General features: G+C 38.8%; 1 protein-coding gene across 11 annotated transcripts in view; it reads right to left on the reverse strand.

Annotated features, from left to right (window-relative positions):
• Positions 1 to 18,989, reverse strand: part of FAT3 (FAT atypical cadherin 3) — a 532,268-nt gene that overhangs the window by 233,070 nt on the left and 280,209 nt on the right. The window contains exon 4 of one of the 11 annotated variants that reach the window (XM_067568447.1): positions 6,178 to 6,251. The exons of the other annotated variants lie outside the window; for them this stretch is intronic. Coding sequence (XP_067424548.1) covers positions 6,244 to 6,251 — 8 coding nt within the window. The 3' untranslated portion in view covers positions 6,178 to 6,243. Of the gene's footprint in view, positions 1 to 6,177; positions 6,252 to 18,989 lie in introns of those variants that run through there. 11 annotated transcript variants of the gene reach the window in all.

Below are 18,989 nucleotides of genomic sequence, written 5' to 3' on the forward strand. Positions count from 1 at the left end.
TTACCCAGTGTCCCTTTTATAAGGTACAGTACTGGTCCCACACTTAAATGGGAGGAGATTCTCGATTGATACTCATTTTAAAAATGATATCTTGACTAGTTGACTAAACATTCTACAAAATGGATCTAATAGAAAACTCTCCCAGCTTTAACACCATACTTATCACCGTGGTATCTGAGTACCTAGATCTTGCACAGGTACCACGTGAAGATTTAGGAGCCCTAGACTCAGACAAGTAGGTTTCTATCCCCACACTCCTTCCATTCTAAACCACTGCCACCTATGTCTAAAAAAAAAAAAGGGAATCTTTTTAAAACCCAAAGCCCCCACCCCAAGCAGAATTTTGACCCATAAAGGGAGAAGTGTGAGAGACTCCATGAAGACTATTAATGCACTTCACTACTGCTACTGACTTTATGGGGAAGGTGCTCAAATTCCTGGTGACGGGTGTCAGTATAAAACCCTAAAATAGACAGGTATATAGTTTTGAACAGCGTTGTGTAAAGCTCATTGCCATCAGACAACATAACCAGTGTGGGGAAAAAACTGTGAAGAATTGTTGCAACTGAGTGTTCTCAGTGTCCCTGTCCAGTCAGAAGCCTTTACCTTACATGCTGCAGCTGTTTCTTTGCTAATTGTTCTTCCCACAAAGTGGGGTTTTGTTTGCAATTAAGATTTTATGATGGGATTTATCATTACAACCATAAATACATGTATTTCAATTTGACAAAGACAACAAAAAGGTGCAATTGTATTACCAGACTTACACAAGGACATAAATTACATGACAACATGATCTGGTCTCCTTACAGGAGGGTCAGGACTTGTGTGGCTACCCAACTACATGCTTATTCTCTGAGTGTTTCCCTTTACACATGTACTCAGAGCAGTGTTTTTAAACTGGATCGCTACAGTTAGGCATCTCAATCCATACCTAGGCACCTAAATAAATGGCCTGATTTTCAAAAGCGATGAGAGTGCCCACAGGTCCTACTGACTTCACTTTGGTGTCCTTGCAAATTTGGTATCAGAATCTGAGTTCATCTTATTTTACAGTCAAATAATAGTTTCAAACACTCTTCTGGCTTGGTTAATTTGTTTTCAAATCACACAGCAAAACAGTAATTATCCTTTCAAAGGTGCAAGAGGTATGCAAAAACTCAAATCTGCACTTTTTTTTTAAACGGATCAAATCAAAAGCATCTTATGAATAAACATGGATCTCAAAGTTCCAATGATAGTCCACCAAAAACAATGTAAACTAGGGGGTACATTTTTCTGCTTCATGTTTCCAGATATAATGAGAAAAACAGGATGATAAACTGGTGAAAATTGAATGTGGATGCAATTTTCTGCTATTTGTTTTCACATCTAGTGGATATGGTTTAGATCTAAATTCAGAAAATCGGGGATCCAATCCTAGTTTGACACTGATTTGATGAGTGACTATGAACTCCTCAGTTAAGGAGCCTTCAGTTTCTCCAGCTGTAAAATATGGGTACTGATATCCTCATATGAATGATGTGATGAATAAATGATGGTTGTTAAGTGCTATGTGAGGTCCTGAATTATTAAGGTATTCTGGCATTCAGCTAGTGCCACTGAAGTCAACTGAACTACTTGTGCTTAAAGTCAGGCATGTGCTTATGCACCTTACTGAACTGGGGTCAAAGTCACAGTGTTATTCAGGTTAATCAGGGGCAGAGATGGGAATAACAGACCAGGGATCTGGTCCCCACTACACATTTTTCCCAAGATATATTATGCAGAAAAGGTCACACGATGTAGCATCAAACATAAAAATAATTTAAACCCTTGGGAGTGCTTCAGCCCTGTGTTACAAGCTGGCTTAAGTCATCAAATTTGTGAGTCCCTGAATCATTCTTTTTCTGACTGGTCTTGCTTGAAATGCTTTGTGTCAGATACATGTGTTCTGAAAAGATTCAGTATTTTATAGACAACTGGTAGCATCTCCCCTGATTTATGATTTGCTAACTAGCTACATTAAACACAAAGCCAGAAATAATTGTCCAACTAACAAGCAAGTTGAAGTCACAGTAGAAATTCCAGGGATGGAGTAGAAGAATGGACCAAAGTCAAGCTCCACTTTAGCTAATCAAATCAGACTGTGTGGGTGGTTCACCGAATTTGTACTTATAACTAATATTTTAAAGGAGTCAGGAACTTCACTGTTGGGGGTTAGTATGAACAAAGTCTTCGCACAAATTATGAAAATGAATTTGTTCTTTACTTTGTCAGAACCTACCAAATGAACAGACATGACAATTGCTATCTATGCCATTTGAAACAAACTATTAGGAATCTGTCTGGTTAAAGATGACCTGCACAAACTCAGAGGAAAATTCAACAGCTTCAGAATCATTTGCTGAATATCCTGAGTAGCAAGGCTAAGAAGGTTAAGTCAGCCTATGAAATTACATGCAGCCAGTTTTTCTCTCTCTTATTTTGAAGGTTCAATGTGTCACACTTTCCACGGAACCTTGCTGCAGATGAGACATCATTATGAGGTCATGGAAGGATGTAGTTTTTGTTGTAGTTTTTAATAAAATAGTACGTAGCAAACTATTACTTGTAGTTGGAGTGAGTATGGGTCAGTAAAATTAGTGGAGGGGCAGTGGAGTCAGGTAGGTAAGTTTAACATCTAATTATGTAAAATCACTCAACTTTTAGAAATATTTTCAAGTCATCCTTAAAAATAGCTAGGATACAATAATGAAACAAATAATAAATTAAAATTATGTAGTCTTCATCCTCAGGGAATCTGAATTGCTTCAAAATTATATGCAATCCTGGAGCCTTCAAATTTCATCTCTTCTTCGGGAAGAAGTGTTTTGTTGGATTTTATTATTATTCTCTGGAACACAGCATCATTCAATGGAATTTATACATCAGGAGAGGTATTACCCTGAAGAACAGTTAGTATTTGAAGGCTCCAGGACAGATAAACAGGAATGCAGGTAATCAGCAGACTTTGCACAAGGTGAAATAATGTGCAAAGTGGCTGGGCAAATTCCAATTGTTACATAAATGTAATGGATTCTAATGTCCATAAAAATCAGGCAGAGTCTTTGTTTTTAAGGTCTGATCCAAAATAGGAAAACACAAAAAGCTGCCTGGTCTGCAAGTCATTTGCTAGTGAAGGAAAAAGAATTGAGTTGACTCTGCAAAGATCTAAAGTTCCAAAGAATCAAGACGTTCCTATCCTAATGCTTAGACCACTAATTGATCTTCTATGGCTATTCACATATCATCTTTCATCCTGAAGTACTCCAAAGCATTTAAAGTACACAAATCATGTCACCTATTCCTGAGGTGCAGCCACTACTGCTTTGGGATATGAAAGTTTAACAATACACAGCAATACTATACATCAGAGTAGGAATGGGCAGACACAACTGATGTTTTATGGGCAATACAGGAGGTAGCATCTTTATTTTTGTCGTTCACCTTCCTTCTTCCCATTAAGCATACGCACAATCATTCCAGTTCCTTCCATGATGACAATTTGTTGTGTATCTGTTATATAAATATTTTATACTTTATACAAAAATATTTTATACAAGAATAAATTTTAATTTATTTTACTGGAAATGTCCAGTTTTCAATTTACACTACAAATAGATATGTGAATCCTGAACTGATTTTTGGAGTCTAATAGCCTCCGTTGTCTTGCTAGAACTACAGGTAACAGTCAGCATGAAGACAGACACTAAGATTACGGGAGGGGGAAAAAAAGAGGACATGACAGCCCTAGATAAAAGACGGGTGAGCTTTACCAAATCCCTTATATGTTCCACTATGAATTATTAACCCAGGAAGATGACAGCTTCTCTGATAAATCTATCATGAAAGGGATTGTGGTCACACACAAAAATCCATGCTCCAAGGTTAGATTTTCTCACATCCAAAGGATTAAAAAAATAATCTCTTTGATGGAATTGCTTCCTATTTCATAAACTATGGCTTTTGTGACCTGTCTGGTGTTTTCCACAAATATTGCTAAAATAGAGCCAAAAACAATGTGAATGGCTGACAACCAGTGTGGCTCAAGAATAAATTATGAACCTTGCATTCCAAAAAATTATTTTTTTCATTCATTTACCCCATATTTTGCCCTTCATTAATTGCTTCTGAGTTTCCCTTCTTAGATGGAGAACATCTCCCCTGTGTCATTGTTAAAAGGATAAGAATAGTCTTATTGGAATAAACCAGTAGTCCATCTACAGTAATCCATTATTATTTCACCAACAATGGTCAGTGCCAGTTGCTTCCTAGCGAAGTATAAAATCTCTATTATGTACCTATCTGTGCAATATTAGGCACAAGGGAGGAAAATTTATTTGACTCCAGCAGATGATCATTTTCCCCCCTAAAGCATAAAGATATCCCTTATAACTTTTATCCTACCAAGTGTAACAGCATCTGTGCAATTCTTATTAACATATGTGTCTAATACTATTTTTTTAGAAATGAGTCTGTTTCACTATACAAGAACTTCTGAATTTGGCTTCTTGATTCACAGGAAACTCCGGTAAAATAGCCCCTTCCCTTCAATTACTTTACACCTTAAAGAGTAAGCAGTGCTATTGTAAACCTGAGCCAAGAATCTGCCACTCTCCAATTAGAGAAGACAAGGAAAGGCTAATTAGTTAGTATATGGATTAGGGAAAGTGGATGGTTAAGACCCCCTCCTCAGGTATATAGGGGGCTCTGTTAAGAGTTGTTTTTGTTTAAACCAATGCTCCATTTTAGGGGTGGCCAAACTTACTGACCCACCGAGACCCCCCTCCCCACTGGGCAGAATCCTTTTGCCCTACCACTCTGCTGCAGGGCAGAACCTTCAAATTCCCCACCCCAGTCTGGTAGATGGAGAATGGGGGATGTTTAGGATGCTCCAGGAGCCGCACTTTAGTTGGAAAAGAGCCGCATGCAGCTCACAAGCCACAGTTTGGCCAACCCTGCTCTAGTTTGCAAAGTGACTGTAAAAACAACACGGTGGGGTTGTGTTTCCAATGCCTATATATCACATTTGCTCAGTTTATAAGTAAAAAGAGGAGTTTTCTAACTGCTAGCCCCATAAATTCTACGTGGATCATGCAGTAGCACCATTAAGAGATGTTCCAGAGGGGTAGCCGTGTCAGTCTGTATACCTCAAAAACAATGAGAGTCCTGTAGCACCTTAAAGACTAACAAATTTTCCCATCTGACAAAGTGGGTTGCAGCCCACGAAAGCTTATGCCTGCAATTTGTTAGTCTTCAAGGTGATACAGAACTCTCATTGTTTTTACCATTAAGAGAGATCATGTGGGCCAAGTTTTGCCCTCAAAATATACTTCTGCAATCCTGCACTCTTGAATGGGACTGCAGAGCTGTAAGTGAGGAAAGAGTCTGCCTCCCACACCAAGTTACATTAGGGTAAAAAAGAGCAGAGTTTGGCTATGCAAATGGAATTGAAAGCCAGATCCCACTGCCATGAAAGTCAATGGGATTTTTATCACTGAGATCAGTGGTAGCAAGATTGGACTTTTCGTTAACAATTCCATCAATGAAGCCCAAGCCACAACTGAATCTTATTAAAACATACAAGCAAGAAATTATAGAAGCCAGTCCTTTAGAAAAACATTTTTTTCACTAAACAATTTTTTTCCACTTCGCTCTTTTGATCACAATCCATGCCTACCTGTGTGTTTCTACAATAGGTTTCTGGTACTGACTGTGATCTCTGCCATTACTGTATTGTAAGTAATCCATAATGACCTTGAGATATTACAGTGCTGAGAGATACATATATCAATATCATATTTCTGAATATTGCTGGAAAAAGACTGAAGAGAGAGACAGCAGACGATCAAATGTTCTCCCTGCCTTTAATGCAAATGAAGAGGAAATCAACTTCCAAATTGAAGACTAACAGAGAATTTGCAGTTTGCAGGTAATTTAACATTGAAATAAAGTCTGACCACTTCGGGCTGCATGGCTGTCACTCTGCTACACATGCTGGTCCTTTGTAACGTAATGGCGGCAGTGGAGATATATTTTAGATCCTCTTGTTTGATTTTTTTCCAGCTCTCCACGTGCAGGGGACGGAGAAACTTGCAGATACTTCTGTGCTATGGCCAGCTGGCTCTCCTTGCTTGAGTCGTGGGGTGATCCCTGGCCAACTATAGTCTGTGTAGGTGGACTTGGCTGCTTTTTGCAGGATAAGCAGAGGTTCCCATCCAATCACTCCACTATTGGAAGAGAATTTTTTTTTTTTTTTAACCTTGCTGCAGATCTGCGTGGCTCTGTGGGGGAGATGCAGCTGTGGCTTGCACCTCACTAATACAGAGGAAAGCGTTATCACAGGGACTTCAGATAGCAAAGAAGCCTGATCAGACAGCTCAGAAACAGATCTGCTAATTTAACCAATTCATAAAACCCATGAGTTATTTATTTTTGTTTCAGAATAGATGATCTGCCACTGAAAGGCCTGAGCTGGCAGCTGAGCAGGCAGGACACCCCAGGAGTGGCCCTCAGTTGCTGGGTCACTCTCACCATGCCATTAATAAATCTAGTTCTGCTTCCTAATCTATAAGTAGGTGAAAGCCTCTGCCAGTACAGAAAACAGTGATAGCTACCTGCATCAAGAGTAGGCATCACAGTACTTCTTTATGGAGGAGACTGCCCATTACATGCTATGAAGTCTCTGTTGGGACAGTTTCATGCTCTGAAAACACAGATACTCTCTCTGAGTTATTCCTTCACTAGCAGCAGGAGAAAGAAATTGGAAGATCTCCTTATTTTGCCTACATTTAAATTCTCTGTGACTCAGTGTAAGCCTAACCCTTGACCTAAGCAGCAGCATGGCATCAGGACACTTGCTTTGTAGTAAGAGTGGAGGAGGCTGTACACATGTTCACTGCTTAAAGCCACTGAGCCATTGGGCAAGATTGATTTCCTTTATTTATGCATTCTTGCATGACAAATTATTCTCCGTACAGAAGCTGATAGAAATGTGAATGGCCCCAGATAAAATACTCTAACCAATATCTCCTCTTGATTACTGAGGTGTGAAGGAAGTGTTTAAGGTAGACAAGAGATGACTAAATAGCTTCAGACATTTTACATTAAAGCCTGCTAAAAGCGTGGATCCATTTCTTTGTTATTCAAGTGGTTTCCTGATTTAACGATCCCTTTTAAACTTTGCTTTTTAAAAAAAAAAAGTGATTTTAAACTTTATTTCCCTTATGTGACCATTTGGTCATAGGGACTAGACCTTACCTACCTATTTCAGGTATGTATAAGGCCCCCATTACCACAGTATCTGAGTGAGTCATGAATTTTAAATATATTTTTCCTGACAACACCCTTGTGAGGTAGGGAAATGCCCCTTTATTATCCCCACTGGAAAATCATAGAATCAATAAAGATTAGGGTTGAAAGGACATCAAGAGGTCATCTAGTCCAACCCCCTGCTCAAAACAGGACCCACACCTACTAAATCAAACTGAGTAAAAAAGACACTATGTCACCTGCCGAAGATCACACAGGAAGCCAGTTCTCCCATGCTAGCACCCTACCCACTGAGCCATCCTTTCAGTATATCCTGTTTGACGAGTAAGTGGGGGGCTGGGCTGGCAGTTCTGATAAGGGCATTAAGCCACAGCTAAAACCCAGCAGCAGGCTTGTTATACAGCTAAGAGTTAAAAAACGGCTCAAAGCCGTTATATTATCTGACACCTATTTAGTGGTCTCGCTTCAGTTCCCAGTCAACTGGTCACGACATCACAAAATTAATCATGGCCAGTGATTCCTTTCTGGCCGAGAGATAAGCAAGCAGAGACTGAATGGACATGATGATTTTACTCTTGACCCTAGAGTTAGGTCCTCTCCCCATTTCAAGAATCAGGTACCTGGATTCAATAAAGGTGAGAAAGCTTATAGTACCATTGTCTATTGTCTACCACTGTCTAAGCCAGTCTCTGGGACTGTCAAAGCTGGAACCTGTCACCAGCACTAAATTTATATTCAGGAGTGTGAAAAAAAATTCTCACCTAAGAGTGAATTTTAGATAAGACTCTACAGTACAAACTTGACTCTTTAAAGAAAATAAAGTGGGAACAACACATCACCTATTACTCTAACTGTTTGTTCCCTTTTGCATTATGCATGACCCACTTTTACTTACTAGGTGAAGTATGTACTTTCAAAACAAGAAAATAACCTTGAATGTCTGATTGGACAGAATCCATGCATTTTCTACATTTTTGAAGTCAGTCAAAGAGTTTATCACACCAGCTCTCCTCACCAGCAATTGATGCACAAGAAAATAAAAAAAAAAAATATTTTGAGCCTTTGTATATTCTGTAGCTGTACGGGGGAGATTAACCTCAGGCCTATATTGAAATTTCTTGTGTCTTCTCTATGCACTAAGTAAAATGTTAATTCACTTGTGCAACTGAACTCCTTTAGCACAATTGAACAAACAACAGAATCTCAAATCATACAAAGCCAGATTCAGCCACACACACTCTCACTGAGCAGTACCATACTCTGAAAATTGTTGGGACCACTTACTGAGAGAGGTACTACTTAGTGTGAGTAAGGGCAACAGTTTGGCCCATAAGAAGTACCCCAGTTGAAAAGCTCCGCAGGATGCAGAAAAGATCAATGTGTAAATTGAGCAAAGAGGCCAGAGGAAACAGCAATAGTATATGCTGTTACATATGTGGACTTTGTTTAAAAGGAAGTGAAAATGCTATTGGGATGGGGAAGAACACCCACAAATCTAATTTCTGGCCTTAACTAGAAGCAGTACTATTTGTCATTCTGAAAGTGTAAACGAGGCATCAGAACTTGAGTTGTCCACTTCCAGAAATCCTATCTGGGCAGAGAGAGGACCTTCTCCTTGCAAGCACTGAGACAGGATTGTGGAATTGGTTCTTTGGTGGCCAGACGGCTAATAATGCAGAACTAGTATGAGTGGAAATCCATGTCCGAGACACACCAATTCACGCTGGGTTTTGTGCTCATTCCCCATCATTCCTACTGCCTTTGTGTCGGAGCAAGTGATCTCTTCTCCAGCTTAGAAGCACAGCAATAATGCTTGGAAAACAACTAAGGAGTTGAAAATGGCTACACAAAGTTAGAAGGCACTTTGTCACTTTCAGCTCTTGGGATAGAAAAGCAGCATCTGTGCACCACACTTCCAGCCAGATAGTCTGAGAAGGAGGCACATTGTGGGTCTCTAACTTTTGTGTATAAATTAAGAATGGGTAAACTCATCTTGCCTAAATTCAAATCTATTGAAAAATCATGTATTTGAAAGTTCAGCTCCAACACAAATCTAACTCAGTTCCCATTTCTTCTAGGAGGCAGTGCTAAGAAATGAACACTTAGTTTGGTTTATAACATGATTTTGCATTTGTGGGATATGTTGCATGGTCACAGAAATAAAGCAATTTGTCACTTGTACATCACTGCTCCTTTAATTGTACAATTATACGTATACACACAAATGCATAATCTTTTAAGCACTTTCAGTATGGTTGGTGCTACACAGACAGAAAAAGATATCATCCATACCTCAAGAAACATTCAAGACTTCCCCAAACCTAAATCAGACAGATAAAGTTCAGGCACATCATAACACACCAGAGGCCAGAGACAAGTCCACTCTGAAAAACAGTGCAGATATCATTTATGTCATCTACAACATCCTTCTCTTTTGTAGATGACCCCTGAAAAGTTTTGCGGAAGAAACACAGTGGTGTTGATATATTCAAAGGGATTCCCTTTGTATCAGCAAATCATTTGCTGTTTCAGCAAGTCTTCAGCAAGAATAGCCTCTAAAAATAAAAATGCCTTTTGTTCCAATTTTCTCATTCACGTTTTTCCTCAAATTTATCAGCACAACAGTATATAAATAAATAAACAATGTAGATTTATCAATATTACTTAATGAAGCAAAGAAGTTTAATTTGAAAATTAGAGGTTACTTACTGTAACTGGAAGTTTTTGAGATGTGTGGTCCCTATCTAGATTCCAAATGTGGGTGCGCATGTGCACCATGTGCCGGAGCCAGAACTGTTCATAGCAGTGTTCGTCGACCCACTTGCGTGTCGCGCATCACCAACGTGGTGCGTCTAAGATCTTATGAGGCTGCACGGGTCAACACCGCTCCAGTTCTCTCTAACTGACAGACACAGCCCATAGAAGCAGAGGGGAAAGGGGGGGATTGGAATCCAGATATGAACCAAAGATCTCGAAGAACCTCCAGTTATTCTAAGTAATCTCCATTTCTTCTATGCTGGTCCCTATGCGGATTCCAAACGTGGGTAGTGTAGCATGCAGTACTCAGGGAGGAAGTGAGAGCTCATCAGAAGTGAGAGTCTGCAGGACTGCATGACCAGCTGCCCCACTGTTGCCAACATGGCTATAGCGTAGTGAGCAGTGAAAATGTGGACAGAGGATCCTTCATGAGGTGTTTCTGGGGTCAGAGCTCTTGAGCCACAGGAGTCCGCGGCGGGAAGGTGGAGAGGAGTGACAGATGGAGCAGTTGGCAAGAAGTACAGCTTTTAAAGCCAGCTTGCTGGGGCATAGTCCCCCTAAGCAGGTGGGACACCCACATAGGATAAAGGGACAACTCCTATTAAATTCCTAACTTAATAACTGCTAACTTCTAACTACTAAAAAATACATTTAACTGTGTAAAATCTATATACAACAATGCTAAAATATGGAGAGAGAAAGTGGGTCCTGACTTTGACCATGTGGCAGTAAGAGGGAACTGGAGGGGCATTGGACTGCGCAGCTTCATAAGATCTCAGACGCACCACATGGCCAATGCACGACGTGCACACAGGTCAATGAACACTGCTACAAGCAATTCCGGTGCATGGCACACAAGCACACCCATGTTTGGACTTCATGTAGGGACCAGAATTTGAAGAAGAATTTACAGTATAAATTCAACCCATTTAGCATTTTATGCTCCAATTGTGGATACCCAGCAAATATAATAATTGAAACACAGGCAGGGACATGATGAAGTCGACATGCAGATTTCTTCCTCTTTTTAATATACGCTACTGAACAAATGTGAGCTAATTACCACTACTTAAAGAATTAACTACTTTATTATGAAAACAGAATACTACTTTTCTTTCACTCATTCCCTCAATGTAAGAAACATTAAATGGATTTTCTGTGTTTATGTTAGGGTTTTAGTGGATTATGTAAGTGGGCAAGGATTCAACATAGCTCTAAATCCATTAATAAAAAGATACAAAATATGGCTTACCTTAAACTACTGCAGAGAAAACGACTGACATAAGGGGAAAAAAACCCGCACAATAATAATAAAGGGATTTAACTAGCTGATGTTCCAAGATAGTTAGATCCTGCTGAGAATTCATACCTGTGCCATTGTACAGTTACCATTACAGTCAAGACTAACCAAATTCAGTGAAGCAGACTTGGGGAGCAACTACTTGCCATATAGATTTTATGGAGCTTTCTGCTTATTAGACTTATCCCTTATGTTCTGAAATTGTTGCAGTCAGCAAGCACAGATAACACTCCGACTTTTTAAAAGCAATCTCAGAGTAAGCTCCTGCTGAAATGCAGTCCATTTCAGAAAACATATGACGTTTTGCTGATCACAATATATATATAAAAAAAAGGATGTTACAACAGCAATAATTCTGAATGACCCTTTCCAATTACTGCTATTTCAGTCTTAAGGTGGGACCTCACAAATCTCTATGGGTCCAAACTTTTGGACTGATTCCGAAATGTGAAAGTCAAAGGAAAGGAACTATGCTGTGTTGAGGGAAAAAAAGGCTAACATTACTGAGAAAGTATGTCATTAGATAACTTCTCTGATGCACCTTAAAACATGATCAAATAGCTTGTTCCATTCCCCATCAGAAACACCATCTGCTTTAAAACAGAAACAAAAATATGAAGTCACACTTTACTTGCCTGATCAGTTCATACAGTTTAAAACTTGATCTCAAAGTTGCTGCTTAGGAGTACATGATGGGAGGTAAAATGGTTGTAACTAGTTTACATTTAATTTAGAGGAACTAATTCAGGAATAAAAGAATTACACAGACGTTATTAACCACCTTCCCTCTCCCTATCTTCAGTAGAACACCTGAATTATTTAAATAACTGATGATTGCATTTCCAATCTCTTTGAAATGTATTGGCAATATTTGGGTGCATCTTAATTCAAGGTGTTACACTGATACAAATTGCTGACCTGTATCAGACAGGAAAATCCCCAAATATGTGTCATTCCCAATATCTGTGTTACTACCCTTATGTGTTTCTTTTTTAAATTATAAAGAAACAAGTAAATTCCACATACGAGAATTAGCATATGATCTTGTCTTTCTTCTCCTTTCAATAATCAGTCATTAACAATGTGAGGGGCAAATTCTGTATTTATTTACAGCCCATCTGACTTAAACTGATTCAATGAAGTTCTACTGAATGTCAGTAAGCACAGAATTCGGCTCTCAGGCACTGCTTTGTATGCAAATGTTTTGTTAGCATTTATTTTACACCTTCTCTCTGCAAATTTCAGTAATCAAATATCTGTTTAAAAACACACAAAGCAAACCTAAAGATGTCAGTCTGAAAGGCATGGGGGTTTTTTAATTTGAAAAACTATCCATACATGTCCAGCCAATATGCTGATGATCCTTGGAACAATGAAACAACCCATTTGCCATAGAAAGGACTTTGCCCTCCACCTTTGGCAGGAGTTAAAACCTTCCCCAGAGAATGCCTGGAAAATTGTAGTCATTTGCTTTGTGGACAACTTCTGTGGTTAGACTACATCCCAAGATGGGACTAAGTCCAGGGAAGAATCAGAGTACACCATGACATTCTTGCTGAGAAGGAAATTTCTGCATTCAATTCCAAAAGGCCTTGGAACAAATTGTCTGATGGAATAACTCCACTGAATTCAATGGAGTTATGCCAAGAGAAGTTATCCCTTTGAGTCATTCAGAAGTGATGTTTAGCTGTCTGTGTGGCTTTTCAGCAGAGGGCAAGGAAAACTTTGATAAAATAACTTTATTTCTATTAGCATCTTTAGCATTTCAAAGATTTAAAAGATACAAGGACCTTTCTGAGGCTGTTTTTGTACTTATTTCTAAATGCCCTGGTGATTATAATTTCCTGAATTAGTGAGTGAAGGCAGGAAAAAAGGATTGGGTGAAGTAATATTTGAAAGTTTTATTGATTCCCTACTGTAAATGCTACAGAGGTAAAAGTAGGATGGATTTATTCTATTCCCAAGAATTACAATAGTAAGTAGTGTCTCCTCTCCAGGACATACCAAAAAAAATCTGTTTGGGCAAAAATATTCTTAACTAACCAAGAACGGTGTTTAAACATAAAAACAGTATCTAAAAGTCACTGTCAAAACACCTGACCTATAACAGCATCACAATAACCTTCATCATTTTTAAAACAATCAGATATGCCATGTGCACTAGCACTAGAAATACTTTAAAATTTGCTATGGCTGCTGAAGGAATCAAATACATATTACATTACCTCCTTGTGTATTTTATTGTTTATACTCTTAATAAACTCTTCCTTCCCATAAAATCCATGGCTAAATCATTAAACTATTACTAAAAGTGGACAAGTATAATACATCCAAAAGAATGCACCACCAGGTATTGCAAGGGTACCTCCTGACATACCATGAATTTCTAACCATCAATCAGACTTTAGCACTGAGTATTAAGGTTGCCTGACACTTCTCCCAGTATAAACATTCAGCTGCTGATACCATTGCCAAACTTTAATAAATTGGGCTGAAATTTTATATGCCAGGTGTCTGCCCTAGGCTGACTTTTTTGCAGGGAGAGACTTTCAAACTGATTCAGCTGTTTCTGAGAATGAGGCTAGGCAAATATATGTTGTTTTGTCCATATTAAAAATTCTTGATTGCTTTTATTTGAAAGGCTCTAGTGGCCCCAAGCTGTGAAGCAGGGACTTTAAATTTGGCAGGAAATGGACTTTATATCAGGAAAGTGCATTTTTCCATCCCTGTGAAAATCCACACAAATTTGGCCAAGCTATATAAAGGCTTTGAAAAACTGCAGTTTGCACATGATTTCAATTTTAGCAGCTAAAATATCAGGTTTTGTCTTCACTGAGCATGGCCACACAGCTCTGAGTGAATGAGCATGCTCCATCCCCTCACAGTGCCATTTAACTGGTTTTAGTTTGGTTTGGTTTTTTTCCCTACAGTTATAATGAAATCTCAAATCAGATACAATCTGCTGTTATGTTATTATATAACACAATGTATTATAATACAAACATAACATATTATTACAAATATTATGATGTTAATATATGTATCATGTAATTATAATACATATTGTAATAAAATGTTATAATATTTATAAATATATAATAATAATAATAATAATAATAATGTTATGTTTCTATGTTAAGATGCTATATGTGGAACTCTTTGAGAATGGCAGAAGTGTCTTAACATACAAAACACATTGTCTAACCTGTCTCTTACTGAAGCAGTGACTAGAATCTGTAAAGAAGCTGAATATACATCTCTTTTACATGCTCAAAATGTCCTAGTTTCTTTAACAGTATTACCCCATATGAAATCTTATCTCTGCAGAAGAGATTGAGACTAGTTCCTAATGTAAAGTACTCAACACTCAGTTCTAAAGAACTTAATCTAATTATAGCAATAGCGTCCATGTGATTTGCCATGTTATTTCCATCATATCAGGACAAAATTATCCTCTTATTATGCTCCACTTTACCCCCAGGTACATACTTACTCATCTTTGACAAACCAGAGTTAAAATAACTGTGCACATTTATATGCTATCTACTTTCTCATTTGAAATTGTTTGGTACTTTCTGTGTTCTGTTGCCTGGGGAATATTTTTTGAAAGTCTCAGGCAAGCCTGTCTCTTAGATTTACACATTCCTTTTATATTAAACAGCCACGTGTCTTTCTTTCAGCACATCAGCTGCAGTATAAGTTGTATTTTTTCACTTGCTCTTTCTAAGCAGTCATCAGAAGTCAAATCCAAGAACCTTAACAAAGAATCAGGATTTAAAAGAAAAAAAAAGTGAGCACAACATGCATGGCAGTCAAACTGGAAAATAGCAGGTCTACTCTCCCCCCTGCACCTCCCTCCCCCATAAATGGCTAATCTGACAAAATTCTGAGACACTGGATGCTGAATGGTAAATTTAACAAAGATGTTTCTTGAAAAAGACGGTTACAAAAGCCAAAAGCTTTCCCACAATGACTATCTAGTCCCTGATTATCAGGTTAAATTTAATATAATTTAATAATTATATTATATTATATAATGTATATTTAATTTATCATAATATGCTTACAAAAATCCAATGAGCATATTTTGATTTATTCTTTTCAGATAAGATTACATTTGTATCACAGTTTAATAGCCAATATATCTTCTGTGGGGGGCAGAGTGGATGCAGTGATGAATCAAAAAGGCTTTTCCAGCTTTAGTTTCTATGATCCTCGGATATTATTCTTTAAGCACTGTAGATATAGTAGGCTCCATACAAGACACAAAGGACAGTTTCTGCCATGAAAAGCAAGACATGGGATGCAAAGGAAAAGCCAGAGAACCGAATAACTAAGTTTTAAGTGTATGTTGTTATATCATTGACTCTCTTTTTTTGAACATCACAAAATCAATGTTTTTTAAAGACATAATTTCTCATGTATTCCCAGTCAAAGACAGTGCCAATAGCTTTACTGGTTTTGCATGAACCTGCCTGTGATAAGGCACTAAGCTGTACATACAGATGACAGAACACTGTGCAAAGGAAGAGAATCTGCGTTACAAACCCTTAAAGCTCTGCTTCTCCCCATATTACAAAGTGCAAATGATGGAAAATGGTTTGAACTCTACATACATGCCAGCTCCAACAACAACAACACCACACTGAAACCACCATTGTTTTATTTTGCATCGTTAAAGCCAGGGCCCAAGTATAATTTTTTCAGGCCCAGTACAAACTTGTAACACGCCCCCTCCCCCACACATACCCATGGGGGTGGCAGCGTGGGCTGGGCCCCGCAGGGCCTCCAGGCCCCGCTAAAGTGTACCCTTTTTCTGCCCTGTGTGAAAGCCCTGGTTAAAGCCAATTTAATGGATTTTTATTTCCAGATATTCTAGTAGCATGAAAACCCAAACGTGTATTTAACTTGAAATTCACAAGGCAAGAATGCTCCACAGTGTGTGTGTCTCTCTCTCCACAGGGTGTCATAATGATAGACTGAGAAACAGTCTCATCCTCTGCTAAACCTCCTTCAACTTGTCACACAAACATAAATCAGATTCTGTTCTTCCTCAAGGACCTCAGGATGTTGGATCAATCTCAATGTTGTGAAAATGAGAAGTTTGCCCTTTTATTAAACTTGCCTTGAGAGACATCTTCCCCAATTATATCCAGGGACTGTTTGGGAAAACTCTTATTGTATGTACTTTGTAGTAAAGTACTTGATAACATGGGGAAATGACCAACCACTGCAAAAGCCATCTTTTCTGTGTTTCACTGTGTCATTATGTCCTTGTTTAAAGTACTATGCATTTCTACAACTCCTCATCACCAATCCAGCTTCTAATAGTACTTACAGGCTACTGGGGAGGTGAGTAAAGCCACAGGGAGTACTCAGATGCTACACTATCAGTGCTTTATGAGCACAGACCAGATTTGGTTAAACAGAAGTGAGCTTTCATATTTGGGTTCAGGTTCTAGACAGGCATTTTGGATTTGAACACAGGGTAAGAAGGTGATGTTGGCAGAGATACAGTGGAAAAATTCATCACACATCTCTAAACAATGTTGCTATGTTATCAGAATTGCCAACACAGAGTTAAAAAATCATGAGTCAGAACCCCAAAATCATGAGACTGGCATAAAAATCATGAGCTTTTGCTTTTAAGAAATTGGAGGGAGGAAAGTCTTGGAGTGTGTCTTCTGGCTTTTTAACTTCTTCTGACTGCAGGCCCTTATTCCCCAGCTCCCAATCCCCTAGTAGGCTCCAGCACCTGTCCCCTATCTCCAGACTTCCTCTCAGGTTTTACTTCCATTAACTCCCCATTCCTGAACCATGGTGGGGAATGAGGCTCTCCCACCCTGTGCCTTCTCCGAGGCTCTGCCTAGCTCAGAGTGCGCAAGGCCACCTCGGTACTGCCAGCAGATATTACACAGACACCTCTGTTTTGTTGCAAGACTGCAGGAGCCTCCCCCATACCCAAATCAGTGCAATTTCACACTTGCTGGGTGATGTCTGAAAACGTTAGGATCTATATGTGCCTATTTAATCGGATTTTGCACTGTTTCTCATAGATCAATGCTCACTGGCCATTTGCTATTTATAATCATAATGTGAATTAAATCTTTGTAGATTCAGAAATACATTTCATATGTGAGTGGCAAGATCTGTCTTTATTTAAATCTGTGGCCATGGAGTTTTGGGGTTTTAACCAGAATTTGCACAATAAATATAATATACAGTGCGTGAATTTTTTTTAAACCAGACGTTAGCTTGAGATAGGTAAAACAAACAAAGATGAGGGGGAGGTCCAATAGCAACTGAGAACCTGCTAAGAAGCAAGAATGTGCTGGGATTTCTATCAGGGTACTTTTTTTGAGGGGGTGAGGGGGCAGAGTGGGGCAGGAGGTCCTTCTTTCATTCAGTATCAGCCTCTGGTTAAGAGAGCTGTAAAGCTCCATCCTATAATAAGCTACCAGAAAGGTGAAGATTTACTGTCTCTTCTCCAAAGCCTCAGGGCTACTTCTAGTGGGACAGAGTCGAAGTTGCCTGCTACTCCACTCCTTCCTCAGGCTCCTGGGTGTTGTACTGGGAAGGAGCAAGTAAGTTCTGGGCTACCCCTCTCTTTGCTGCAAAGAGTGGGGGGTGGGAAGGAGGAGTCTGCAACTTTATGTCTCCATTATTTGGGTCATTCACAAAGGAATAACCTCCAGTACCTATTGTATTGCTCCTTAGAGTCATACGTGTCAGAATCATGAAGCTGGTCTGGTCCTTGATGGTTTCAGAGCTATCCAGAGTACTAGAGAGAAGAAAGTGAAACTGATCAGAGTTTTAAGAGCCCTCTCACTCTGCTCCTACCCATCAATGCTACCAGCTGCAGCAGAAGCACCTGAACTGAACATGTGCAGGCTTGGGAAGGCCATACAATTTCCATTTACAGTCAGCCCAATTTCTAAACCTTAAAATGCCCACAAGAGCTACCTTTTTTTTTTTAATAAAAAAAATAAAAGCTTAAACTGATAGTTTAGGTCCCCATCCTTGTCAAGAAAAGCTCACCATTTGTCACTCATGAACAGCAAATGTAACTTTCAAACATGGATAACATATACTTACTAGAGTTGAGAGCAAAAGTGAAAAAAAAAACTATTGAGCCCTGAGTTTAAAAAAATGACAACTTTAAATTACAATTTTATCTGGATTAATACATGGGGTTCTGTACCTTTGTACTTGATTAATAATTGCGTGTCACTTTTCAAGCCAATGGGTAACAGTTTTTCACTATAAAACCAGAGGGCAAAATTCAGTTCCCAGGTATATGAAGTGACTCTTAACTCTAATATTCTCCTCTACCTACACACCTGGAGCTTCTGTTTCCACCACCCTGTGAGCTGTGCATGTTAGGAGAACAAAATATCACGAGAGCACTAACATGTAGATCTAAGTGGAGAATTTTAACTGAGATTGCACTTCTGCTATTTTATGAGATCCTTTATTTAAAAAAGGGAGAAATAGTAAAGCAATGGTCTCTTCTGGCTCTGCCTCCCTTCAGTTAGAGTTACTTAACCTAATTATAAAATAGCTGTCAGCTGGAGCAATGTTTTTTTATGCCAGCAAATGACAACTGAAAACACAGTTGGTAGGCAGATGAGTGTTAATG

Source organism: Emydura macquarii, unplaced genomic scaffold (assembly GCF_026122565.2).
Source record: "Emydura macquarii macquarii isolate MOO-44397 ecotype Brisbane River unplaced genomic scaffold, CSIRO-AGI_Emac_v2 contig_318, whole genome shotgun sequence".
Taxonomy (NCBI): Eukaryota; Metazoa; Chordata; order Testudines; family Chelidae; genus Emydura; species Emydura macquarii.